This window comes from Triticum dicoccoides, chromosome 2A (assembly GCF_002162155.2).
Source record: "Triticum dicoccoides isolate Atlit2015 ecotype Zavitan chromosome 2A, WEW_v2.0, whole genome shotgun sequence".
In the NCBI taxonomy this organism is placed as follows: Eukaryota; Viridiplantae; Streptophyta; class Magnoliopsida; order Poales; family Poaceae; genus Triticum; species Triticum dicoccoides.
In genome coordinates, this window is record NC_041382.1 from 716,991,111 (window position 1) to 717,004,644 (window position 13,534).

Genomic DNA, 13,534 nt, shown 5'->3' on the forward strand with positions numbered 1-13,534 from the left:
TACAGTTTTAGAAGGAAAATATATGTGCATCATAGAGATACTTCAAGTTGAATATCTTATATTTATATTCTTGTACTTATTCTGTGTACTACAAAATTATTCAAATATAAATATTTTATGGCTATATTTTCCGAATTAGTACGCCTATCTAAAATTTTTGGTAATAGATTGATAATATATTTATTTACTTACAAAAACACACATACTCTTATATGTGTATTAATGCCATTCTCTTGCTCTAAATTACTCAAGTGTTTCTACAACATATATTTCTTAAGTATTTTATACCAACAATCTTTGTTCGTACTGGTATATATTTTACATGCCAACATTGAAAATTGTTATACACAACCAAATATGGAAGATAGAGAGAGCATTAATTGATATTGCTATATCTTCCCTTATTTGATGCTAGATTTTATTAGCGATATATAGTTTGTTTCCTGGTTTGCAATATAGGATGTTCATATTAGCCTAGCCCTACACCATCATAGAAATCGTTTTACCTCCAAGAGGTAAGAGTAATATTAGACGTTAGATGACCCATATCTATTTTGGACCATGTTAAAATAGCTCAATCTGGCCTTATTGTGCTTTGAAGTTTACAACATTCTTTTTACAATTTACAATATCACATATCTTGGTACTTGTCAGGTTCGCAAGCAGGTCGTACGGATGCAGCGAGGCAGGACTCCAATATTACGCAACATGAAGCGACGTGCCTCGCGAGTACGCCATGCGGTTTTGCCCTCGGTTTGCATCCTGGCGCTGGCCTTGGTTGGCTTCTGTATTCCACATCCACAGTGGCTCCTAACAAGCCAACCCATGCTTGGCTTCTTGTAGTGGCAAATATCTAGGGTCAAACGAAGGGTGGTCTGAAAGAACCAACATACAACAATGTGTCCAAGTATTGGAGAGCTCACCAACGTCTTCAGAAGACAAAGCCCAGTTGCTCTGGTCATCTGATACACGAGGCTTTGTATCTAGTTTTACTACCATATACTCTTACATAAAGGAATGAAGGGAGTAATGCTTTCTTTGTATAAAGCTTACCAGATTGGAATTTTTGTTGAGCGTCATATTCTAGACCAAATTCCATTATATTTAATTTGTGCTATCAACGTTTCATGGACTATTACTTACGAAATAGTTATTGTATGTTTCTTATGTCATTTGGTTGTCAAACGAGAGAAATTGGTCGACTTAGGTTAGTCCTCGAGTTGTGATGTTGCGAAAAAGGTCCAAATTTCATGATTGCATCGATTTAGTATTTTCAAAGCAACATTTTTCTAGTTAGTTTGTTGTGTTGTTAGATACTTGTTTGCACTTGCAGTTGCACCATGTGTTTGTGTGAGCAAACCTTCATAATTTTTTTAGAAATACAATACAAATGCAGGCGCTCACATACACACATGTACACTCATCCACATGAACATGCACATGCACACCCTATACCTGTGACGACCTCCAAGAGACAGGGCCGCCAAATTTGGCATGCACTTGGGCATCATCTTCATCTAGAAGGATTGGGCGACCTTTGCTGCGTCGTTGATGTTGTTGGATTTTCATAAATTTTCTACTCCATGTGTTTCAGAATATAAGGTGTAGTCTTTGAAAAGTCAAACCTGTTTTAGTTTGACCAATTTTGTAGATAAATGTATCAATATTCATAATACCAATTGGTATTGTTAGATTCCTCGTGAAATGATTTTTCATATGTTATTTATTTAATATTGCGGATGTTGATGTTTTCGGCTCTGAACTTGGTTAGTGTTTAATAAATTTGACTATTTTAAGAAACTAACACGCCTTATATTTTGAAACCGAGGAGTATTTGGTTTGGTGAGTGGGGGGTATGATGAAGTGTGTTTTCTTTTTATTTATATTGTTGTATTTCTATCCCTTCCGCGAGGTGATTCAGTATTATGTGCTAATCAATCCATATTTAAGTGGGGACATTTTTTAGGTTGATGGTTGCATGTATTATATTGGTGTTACAATATCGCATATTGGTGTTTTTTTCTAGGTGGTGAGAGGATGCACGGACTGTATGTTTTTATAGGCTGGTTGTTGTCGATTGATTTAATAATTCATTGACCCTGTCAAAATGGTGAAACAAATTCCAAATTAAATACCCCATTTGAATGGGAGAGGTCCAAGATTAGGGAGCATAATAAATTAGCTATTTTTCTAAAATAATACATTTTTTATTAATTTACAAAAATAATACACGGTTTAGATATATTCCACAAATAATACGGCGTCATCTTTGGGAAAGACGACTGGAACTAATCGTCTTACTGGTTAGTGTCGAGTCGTCCTCCCTGAAGATGACCGGGCAGTCGGCTGAACAAGGGCTTCCAGTCACCCTCCCTGAAGATGATTAGCTCTAGTCATCCTCTCTGAAAATGATTGGAACATAACCGTGTTCCGTGGAACCTTTTCCTGCCAAACCTGCCTTTCCCTTCATCTTCTTTCCTGCCATCGTCTTTCCCGCCAACTCTTATGTTCCCGCCATCCTTCTGTTCCCGCCATCTTCTTCCCACCAACCCTCATGTTCCCGCCATCTTCTTTCGAGCCATATTTCTCTTCTGGACTTATAAACCCCCCCTCCCATACAGAAAGGTTGGTAAGCAGTGCATTGTAGTCTCGTCAAGATGTCCCATTATCCTCATTATCCTTTCGATCGTAGTTTCCACCCGAGTATGTCAAAATGTCTTCTAAGGTTAGCCAGCAATTTCAAGATAGACAATAGGATAGTTCAATGGAACGACCGGACGTACGTGTTGACGAGCCTATGGATGTATGTCACTACTCTTGCGAGACGGGCATGCCGCTCGCCTCAATGGCAGCCTCTAGTAGGTCAACCCACACTACATGCTTTTTGTTTTCTTTTTCGAGTGTGAGGATTTTTTAAATCTCTTCATTACTTATATTTAAATTATGATAATGCTATAATATATATATATATGGAAAATTACTTTGTTTAATTTTAAAAACTTTTCACCGGCGTATTATAAAAATGTTTGAGGTGTGTTAAAATTTTGTTCTCGAGGTTTTACGAAACAACTAAAAAGGCGCGTGGAAGCTTCTAAAACAGGTCCATAGAGCTTCCCAAAACCGCTCTGAGAAGCTAAAGGAACAATTGTTATCGGTTGATCTGCCACTAGTTAAAAACATGGCTTTGGTTGGGGCTTGGCCAGCCCATTAGTCCCGGTTCTGTCACGAACCGGGACCCATGGGGGCATATGTCCCGGTTCGTGCACCCATGGGGCCGGCCGGGCCTGGGAAGGCATTTGTCCCGGTTCGTGTGGACCCATTTGTCTCGTTTCTAGGAACGAACCGGGACATCGCTCCTGGCCCATAGCCATTGGTCCCGGTTCGTGCCTAGAACCGGGACGGAAGGGGGGCCTTTAGTCCCGGTTCCAGCAACGAACCGGGACCAATGAGTTGCCTATATATGCCCCCTCGCCCGCGAGCAGAGCAGTCCACAGTGCTCTGTATTTTCTGGTCGGCGAAGGGAGAGCTTTGTGGTGCTCTAGCTCACCTCCTATGCACATGAGGTGTTCGATGAAATGCCCAAGCCACACTAGTTAAGCTTTCTCCTCTCGAAGCTCGACCTCCAAGCTCCATTTTCCTCGAGATTTGTCTAGGTTTAGCGGTCCGTCATTGAAGGAAATATGCCCTAGAGGCAATAATAAAGTTATTATTTATTTCCTTATATCATGATAAATGTTTATTATTCATGCTAGAATTGTATTAACCGGAAACATAATACATGTGTGAATACATAGACAAACAGAGTGTCACTAGTATGCCTCTACTTGACTAGCTCGTTAATCGAAGATGGTTATGTTTCCTAACCATGAACAAAAGAGTTGTTATTTGATTAACGGGATCACATCATTAGAAGAATGATGTGATTGACATGATCCATTCCATTAGCTTAGCACCCGATCGTTTAGTATGTTGCTATTGCTTTCTTCATGACTTATACATGTTCCTATGACTATGAGATTATGCAACTCCCGTTTGCCGGAGGAACACTTTGTGCGCTACCAAACGTCACAATGTAACTGGGTGATTATAAAGGAGCTCTACAGGTGTCTCCAAAGGTAAATGTTGGGTTGGCATATTTCAAGATTAGGATTTGTCACTCCGATTGTCGGAGAGGTATCTCTGGGCCCTCTCGGTAATGCACATCACATAAGCCTTGCAAGCATTGCAACTAATAAGTTAGTTGCGAGATGATGTATTACGAAACGAGTAAAGAGACTTGTCGGTAACGAGATTGAAGTAGGTATTGAGATACCGACGATCGAATCTCGGGCAAGTAACATACCGATGACAAAGGGAACAATGTATGTTGTTATGCGGTCTGACCAATAAAGATCTTCGTAGAATATGTGGGAGCCAATATGAGCATCCAGGTTCCGCTATTGGTTATTTACCGGAGACGTGTCTCGGTCATGTCTACATTGTTCTCGAACCCGTAGGGTCCGCACGCTTAAGGTTTCGATGACAGTTATATTATGAGTTTATGAGTTTTGATGTACCGAAGTTAGTTCGAAGTCCCAGATGTGATCACGGACATGACGACGAGTCTCGAAATGGTCGAGACATAAAGATTGATATATTGGACGGCTATATTCGGACACCGGAAGTGTTCCGGGTGATTTCGGAGAAAGCCGGAGTGCCGGAGGGTTACCGGAACCCCCCCCCCCGGGAGAAGTAATGGGCCTTATGGGCCCTAGTGGAGAGAGAGAGGGGCGGCCAGGGTGGGCCGCGTGCCCCCTCTCCCTCTGATCCGAATTGGACTAGGAGAGGGGGGGCGCCCCCCCTTTCCTTCTCCCTCTTCCCCTTCCTTTCCCCCTCCTAGTAGGAGTAGGAAAGAGGGGAGTCCTACTCCTACTAGGAGGAGGACTCCTCCTCCTTGGCGCGCCCTAGGGCCGGCTGGCCTCCTTCCCTTGCTCCTTTATATACGGGGGCAGGGGACACCCCTAGACACACAAGTTGATCTTCATGATCGTTCTCTTAGCCGTGTGCGGTGCCCCCCTCCACCATAATCCTCGATAATTGTAACGCCCTCGATACGGCTATATCTCTTACGTGTCGAAGCACGACTTAGAGGCATAACCGCATTGAAAGCAATGTCGCAAGTAAGGCAATCTTCACAACATCCCATGTAATATAGATAATAAAAGGGGAAGGTACATAGTTGGCTTACACTCGCCACATCAAACAAAGTACATAAATAGCATTACATCATCCAATCACTCATGGCCCGACTATGGTGCCAAAATTAAAAGACCAACCCAACATGCGACAGGGTCCCGATCGCCCCAACTGGGCACCACTACTGATCATCGGGGAAAGACACGTAGTAACGGCGTGAGTCCTCGTCGAACTCCCACTTGAGCTCAAGCGCGTCATCTGGAACGGAGTCATTAGGCCCTGCATCTGGTTGGGAAGTAATCTGTGAGCCACAGGGACTCAGCAATCTCGCACCCTTACGATCAAGACTATTTAAGCTTATAGGTAAGGCAAGGTAATATGTGGAACTGCAGCAAGCGGCTAGCATATATGGTGGCTAACCTATTCGCAAATGAGAGCGAAAAGAGAAGGCAATGCATGATCGAATAACTAGAGAACAACTTGCGACAAGCATTACTCCAACACCGTGTTCACTTCCCGGACTCCGCCGAGAAGAGACCATCACGGTAACACACTCAGTTGATTCATTTTAATTAAGTTAAGGTTCAAGTTATCTACAACCGGATATTAACAAATTCCCATCTGCCCATAACTGCGGGCACGGCTTTCGAAAGTTCAAATCCCTGCAGGGGAGTCCCAACTTAGCACATGACAAGCTCTCATGGTCAACGAAGGATATACCTTCTCTCGAGACATTCCGATTAGACTCGGTATCCCGGTTCTACAAGACACTTCGACAAGTTAAAACAAATCCAGCAACACCGCCCAAATGTGCCGACAAATCCCGATAGGAGCTGCACATATCTCGTTCTCAGGGCACACTCAGATGAGCGCTCCATACAACTAAAACCAAACCTCGAGTTTCCCCGAGGGGGCGCTGCACAGGACTCTAGTTTGGACCAACACTCGGAGGAGCACTGACCCGGGGGGGTTTAAATAAGATGACCCTCGGGCTCCGGAAACCCAAGGGAAAAAGAGGCTAAGTGGAAAATGGTAAAAACAAGGTTGGGCATTGCTGGAAGAGTTTTATTTAAGGCGAACTATCAAGGGGTTCCCATTATTACCCAACCGCGTAAGGAACGCAAAATCCGGGAACATAACACCGATATGACGGAAACTAGGGCGGCAAGAGTGGAACAAAACACTAGGCAAAAGGCCGAGCCTTCCACCCTTTACCAAGTATATAGATGCATTAAGATAACAAGATAATATAATGATATCCCAACAAGAAAATAATGTTCCAACAAGGAACGGTCTCCAATCTTCACCTGCAACTAGCAACGCTATAAGAGGGGCTGAGCAAAGCGGTAACATAGCCAATCAACGGTTTGCTAGGACATGGTGGGTTAGAGGTTTGACATGGCAATTTGGGTGGCATGATAAGAAAGTGGTAGGCATCGTAGCATAGGCATAGCAAAAGAGCGAGCATCTAGCAAAGCAAAGATATAAGTGATTTCGAGGGTATGATCATCTTGCCTGCAAAGTTGTCAGAGTTGACTGGATCCTCGAAAAAAAACTCAACGGGCTCCTCGTTAGCGAACTCGTCTCCCGGCTCTACCCAAACAAGACAAACAAGCAAAAAGGACACAATCAACCACGTGCAAAGCTCAAACAACATGATGCAAACATGGGATGCTATGCGGGATGCGATATGTGATGCATATAGAAGATTTGGCGAGGAATGAATGAACCTGGCCTCAAATTGGAAATCCAAGTGTGCCACTGGAAAGGTGAGGTGATTTCGGTTGAAATCGATATAAAGAACACAGGAATCGGAGACACGGTTTGGAAATGGCAAGCATTTCAAATATGTTACCGGTCTACGATATACAACAAGTAGCCATCTAAATGCAACAAGCTAAACATGCTACAGCACCCAAACATGGCAACAAAATACATGGAAGGGATCCATTCATGAAGCTTAACAAAAGATGAACACTGAGCTGCGGCCAATTCATTCATTAACAGATTGAAACAAGCATGACAAAAGTGCAATTAATAAACAGATTTTAGACTTAGTGAAATTAACACTTGTCTGGAATTTCAGATCAGGTAGCACACTTTGGAGCATGCAAACTATATGCTACAAGGCATGAACATGGCAAAGTAAAGCATGGCATGGAGCTACTCAAAGAGCTTAACAAAAGTCTCTTAGTGACCTTGAGCCAAAAGGGATCAGAAAATACAATTGGAAGCATGTGAACATGGCAAAAACATAATCAGATCTCAGACTTAGTGAAAAACTGGAGCATGCAAATCAGATATCAAGTAGGCATGTTTACGAGCTCGATGTGCTCACTACAGAGTAAGGCATGACAAACTAAGCATACACCCGTCAAGAATGCACATTATACAAGCTAGACATGGCAAGAACGACAACATAGCATGCACAAATCAACTACAACATCCTCGGCAAAATCGCTAACATGTAGACAATCTGCCCAGATTCACGAAATAGCAAAAGTAGAGCTCGATTGACTCAAGCTAGGGTGCTCCATAATTGCAAACAAAGACATGGATGGATAGAGCACTACAAGAATAACAAATCATCCTTACTGATCATCCTCAAAAGAGGCACGAATCACTATGAAACAACATGAACATATGGCATATTGATAAAAACAGATTAAGGACTTGGTGGAATTGCTAAGTCCCTGAAATCAACATTAACGAATGCACCACTTTGCAAGCTTGTGCTAGTCACCACACACATCACAAAAATACATGGTAGCACCTCTGGAAAGAAGACAAAGCACATAACAAAACATATGTAGAGCTCAAGGGCATATCACGCACACAATAATCATGGCAAAAATGACAAATAGCTATTTGGAGCAGCAGATCTGACAATTAACTCGAATAGCATTCTTCCAACAGCATTTCGGGCAACAAGATGAGCTCAAATGAAAATGATGCAATGAGGTGAAATGATGTGCTCTCGGAGACGAACATTTTGATATGCTATATGCCCAAAACAGATCTACGGATGCAAAGTTACGACACGATGAACATGGCAATTTGGACTGCAGACTTAGGGAAAAAATGGGGTCAACCTAGGGTTTTCAGATCTGGATCAGATCGCCGGCACGCGAACCGAGGCGGCCGGATCCTGTCGCCAGAGAAGAGGGGCGGTCGCCGGAGCTGTCGGGGAAGGGTGTAGGCGCGGTGGCCGGGTGCGGACTCCGGCGCCGGCTGGTGGCGAGGACGAAGTGGCGGGGTCGGCGTCCGGTGGGGCGGCGCGGTCACCAGCGAGGGCGTGGTGGCCGGCGATGCTTATATGAAAATGTTTCATCCTGATAAGCTCAAACCCAAATCGGAGAAATATGTCTTCATAGGATACCCAAAGGAGACTGTTGGGTACACCTTCTATCACAGATCCGAAGGCAAGTTATTCATTGCTGAGAATAGATCCTTTCTAGAGAAGGAGTTTCTCTCGAAAGAAGTGAGTGGGACGAAAGTAGAACTTGATGAGGTAACTGTACATGCTCCCTTATTGGAAAGTAGTTCATTACAGAAATCTGTTCCTGTGACTACTAGACCGATTAGTGAGGAAGCTAATGATGATGATCATGTAACTTCAGATCAAGTTACTACCGAACCTCGTAGGTAAACCAGAGTGAGATCCGCACCAGAGTGGTACGGTAATCCAGTTCTGGAGGTCATGTTACTTGACCATGACGAGCCTACGAACTATGAGAAAGCGATGATGAGCCCAGATTCCGCGAAATGGCTTGAGGCCATGAAATCTGAGATAAGATCCATGTATGAGAACAAAGTATGGACTTTGATTGACTTGCCCAATGATCGGCGAGCCATTGAGATTAAATGGATCTTTAAGAGGAAGACGGATGCTGATAGTAGTGTTACTATCTACAAAGCTAGAATTGTCGCAAAAAGGTTTTTGACAAGTTCAAGGTGTTGACTACGATGAGAGTTTCTCACTCGTATCTATGCTTAAGTCTATCCGAATCATGTTAGCAATTGCCGCATTTTATGAAATCCGGCAAATGGATAAACAAAACTGCATTCCTTAATGGATTTATTAAAGAAGAGTTGTCTATGATACAACCAGAAGGTTTTGTCAATCCTAAAGGTGCTAACAAAATATGCAAGCTCCAGTGATCCATCTATGGACTGGTGCAAGCATCTTGGAGTTGGAATATGCGCTTTGATGAGATGATCAAAGCATATAGTTTTATACAGACTTGCGGTGAAGCCTGTATTTACAAAAAAGTGAGTGGGAGCACTACAACATTTCTGATAAGTATATGTGAATGACATATTGTTGATCGGAAATAATGTAGAATTATTCTGCAAAGCATAAAGGAGTGTTTTAAAAGAAGTTTTTCAAAGAAAGACCTCGGTGAAGCTGCTTACATATTAAGCATCAAGATCTATAGATATAGATCAAGACGCTTGATAAGTTTTTTCAATGAGTACATACCTTGACAATATTTTGAAGTAGTTCAAAAATGGAACAGTCAAAGAAAGAGTTCTTGGCTGTGTTACAAGGTGTGAAATTGAGTAAGACTCAAAGCCCGACCACGGCAGAAGATAGAAAGAGAATGAAAGTCATTCCCTATGCCTCAGCCATAGGTTCTATAAAGTATGCCATGCTGTGTACCAGATCTATTGTATACCCTACACTGTGTTAAGCAAGGGAGTACAATAGTGATCTAAGAGTAGATCACTGGACATCAGTCAAAATTATCCTTAGTGGAATAAGGAAATATTTCTCAATTATGGAGGTGACAAAAGGTTCGTCGTAAAAAGTTACGTTGATACAAGTTTTGACACAGATCTGGATGACTCTAAGTCTCGATCTAGATACATATTGAAAGTGGGAGCAATTAGCTAGAGTAGCTCCATGCAGAGCATTGTAGACATAGAATTCGCAAAATACTTACGGATCTGTATGTGACAGACCCGTTGACTACAATTATCTCACAAGCAAAACATGATCACACCTTAGTACTCTTTGGGTGTTAATCACATAAACGATGTGAACTAGATTACTGACTCTAGTAAACCCTTTGGGTATAGGTCACATGGTGATGTGAACTATTAGTGTTGAATCACATGGCGATGTGAACTAGATTATTGACTCTAGTGCAAGTGGGAGACTGAAGGAAATATGCCCTAGAGGCAATAACAAAGTTATTATTTATTTCCTTATATCATGATAAATGTTTATTATTCATGCTAGAATTGTATTAACCGTAAACATAATACATGTGTGAATACATAGACAAACAGAGTGTCACTAATATGCCTCTACTTGACTAACTCGTTAATCGAAGATGGTTATGTTTCCTAACCATGAACAAAAGAGTTGTTATTTGATTAACGGGATCACATCATTAGAAGAATGATGTGATTGACATGATCCATTCCATTAGCTTAGCACTCGATCGTTTAGTATGTTGCTATTGCTTTCTTCATGACTTATACATGTTCCTATGACTATGAGATTATGCAACTCCCGTTTGCCGGAGGAACACTTTGTGTGCTACCAAACGTCACAACGTAACTGGGTGATTATAAAGGAGCTCTACAGGTGTCTCCAAAGGTAAATGTTGGGTTGGCATATTTCGAGATTAGGATTTGTCACTCCGATTGTCGGAGAGGTATCTTTGGGCCCTCTCGGTAATGCACATCACATAAGCCTTGCAAGCATTGCAACTAATAAGTTAGTTGCGAGATGATGTATTACGAAACAAGTAAAGAGACTTGTCGGTAACGAGATTGAACTAGGTATTGATACCGACGATCGAATCTCGGGCAAGTAACATACCGATGACAAAGGGAACAACATATGTTGTTATGCGGTCTGACCGATAAAGATCTTCGTAGAATATGTGGGAGCCAATATGAGCATCCAGGTTCCTCTATTGGTTATTGACCGGATACGTGTCTCGGTCATGTCTACATTGTTCTCGAACCCGTAGGGTCCGCACGCTTAAGGTTTCGATGACAGTTACATTATGAGTTTATGAGTTTTGATGTACCGAAGTTAGTCCGGAGTCCCGGATGTGATCACAGACATGACGAGGAGTCTCGAAATGGTCGAGAAATAAAGATTGATATATTGGACGGCTATATTCGGACACCGGAAGTGTTCCGGGTGATTTCGGAGAAAACCGGAGTGCCGGAGGGTTACCGGAACCCCCCCGTGAGACGTATTGGGCCTTATGGGCCCTAGTGGAGAGAGAGAGGGGCGGCCAGGGTCCTCCTCCTCCTTGGCGCATCCTAGGGCCGGCCGGCCTCCTCCCCTTGCTCCTTTATATACGGGGGCAGGGGGCACCCCTAGACACACAAGTTGATCTTCATGATCGTTCTCTTAGCCGTGTTCGGTGCCCCCTCCACCATAATCCTTGATAATATTGTAGCGGTGCATAGGCGAAGCCCTGCGACAGTAGAACATCAAGATCGTCACCATGCCATCGTGCTGACGGAACTCTTCCCCGATACTTTGCTGGATAGGAGTCCGGGGATCGTCATCGAGCTGAACGCGTGCTAGAACCCGGAGGTGCCGTAGTTTCAGTGCTTGATCGGTCGGGCCGTGAAGACGTATGACTACATCAACCGTGTTGTCATAACGCTTCCGCTATCGGTCTACGAGGGTACGTAGACAACACTCTCCCCTCTCATTGCTATGCATCACCATGATCTTGCGTGTGCATAGGAATTTTTTTCAAATTACTGCATAACCAACAGTCATGTCCCGTCCCCGTCTTCACCGCCGTTGATCGTCCGCGTCGATCTCGTCGCCGCACCACCGTGGTGAGCCTCTTGTTCTTATCTTCTTCTGAAATAAAAAATTCTTACTTTAAATAGATACTTGTCTAATTTTCTTACTTTTATTATTGCTTGTTATTATATAGTGCGATGGTTTTGGTATCCGCCCCCGTCGGCCCTCGTCCTGGCTATGATTCGGATGCGGAATATATTATGTTTATAACTATTTGGTTCATTTATTGTTTATGACAATTATGCCCATCAAGTTGACATAGATTTTATTTATCTAGGAGGTAGTTGAACCGGAAATTCCAACCGACCCTATTGTCGAGAGGTTAAATTTAGTTGAAGAAGAAAACAATTATTTGAAGGAAAAATTAAAAAAAAATTGAGGAGGAGGAGATGATATTGGAGTTGCATGTTGCGGATGTCGTCGATGATCATAAGATCAAGATGGACGCAATGCGGTTGAAGATAAGAAAGATTAGAAAATATGACATTCATACCAAGACTTGGTATCATTATGCAGTTGGATCAATTGTTACCTTGGTTGTGATTATGATCGCATTTGTTGTTGCATTGAAAGGTTTTACATAGTTTCAATATATGGTTTAATTAGATGCTCTGGAGAGCTATATGTTGTTCAATGAGAACTATGTATGTACTTTTGTTTTAATGTGATGATGAACTTCTATTAATTTTGTCACTTATCTATCCATGTGAATCTATAATGGTTTTTGACACACATAATTATATGTAATGCACACAGATGAACCGGCAATGGATGTACGGTGACAGACACACCTCCGAGTACGTTAAGTGGCTGAGGCAAACAAGCAGAATGGTTTTATGTGTTGTCCATGCCCTATATGTGGGAATACGAAGTTTTCTCTCATCGGAAAAATCCTTCACACCCACCTGCTTTATAAGGGTTCATGTCACACTATAATGTTTGGACCAGGCACGGAGAAATAGTGGTTATGATGGAAGATATCAAAGAAGAAGAGGACGATGACAACTATGTGCCCCCGGAATACGGTGCACTAGTAGAAAAGGGGGCTTTCGTTCGGGCCTGGCCAACCCATTAGTCCCGGTTCTTCCACGAACCGGGACCAATGGATGCATTCGTCCCGGTTCGTGAGCCCAGGGGGCCGGCCGGGGCCTCGTGGGCATTGGTCCTGGTTCGTATGGACCCATTTGTCCCGGTTCCAGCTACGAACCGGTTCCAATGGGCCTCGCTCCTGGCCCATAAACATTGGTCCCAGTTCTTGGCTCAAACCGGGACAGAAGGCTAGGCTTTAGTCCCGGTTCCAGCCACGAACCGGGACAAATGATTTGCCTATATATACCCCGTCGCCGCAGCAGAGCACTTCACAGTGCTCTGTTTTTTCTGGCCGGCGAGGAGAGGGCATTTGGGTGCTCTAGCTCACCTCCTATGCACACGAGGTGTTCGGTGAAATGCCCGAGCCACGCTAGTTAAGCTTTCTCCTCTTGAAGCTCGACCTCCAAGCTCCATTTTCCCCGAGATTTGTCTAGGTTTAGCGGTCCGTCATGTCCCGTCCCCGTCTTCACCGCCATCGAT

At 43.1% G+C, this 13,534-nt stretch overlaps 1 protein-coding gene across 1 annotated transcript in view; it reads left to right on the forward strand.

Moving 5' to 3' along the window:
• The window catches only part of LOC119358182 (BTB/POZ and MATH domain-containing protein 3-like), a 21,584-nt gene that overhangs the window by 2,433 nt on the left and 5,617 nt on the right, over positions 1 to 13,534 (forward strand). The window contains exon 2 of the mRNA XM_037624850.1: positions 9,680 to 9,694. Within this exon, the coding sequence (XP_037480747.1) occupies positions 9,680 to 9,694 (15 nt within the window). The remainder of the gene's footprint in view (positions 1 to 9,679; positions 9,695 to 13,534) is intronic.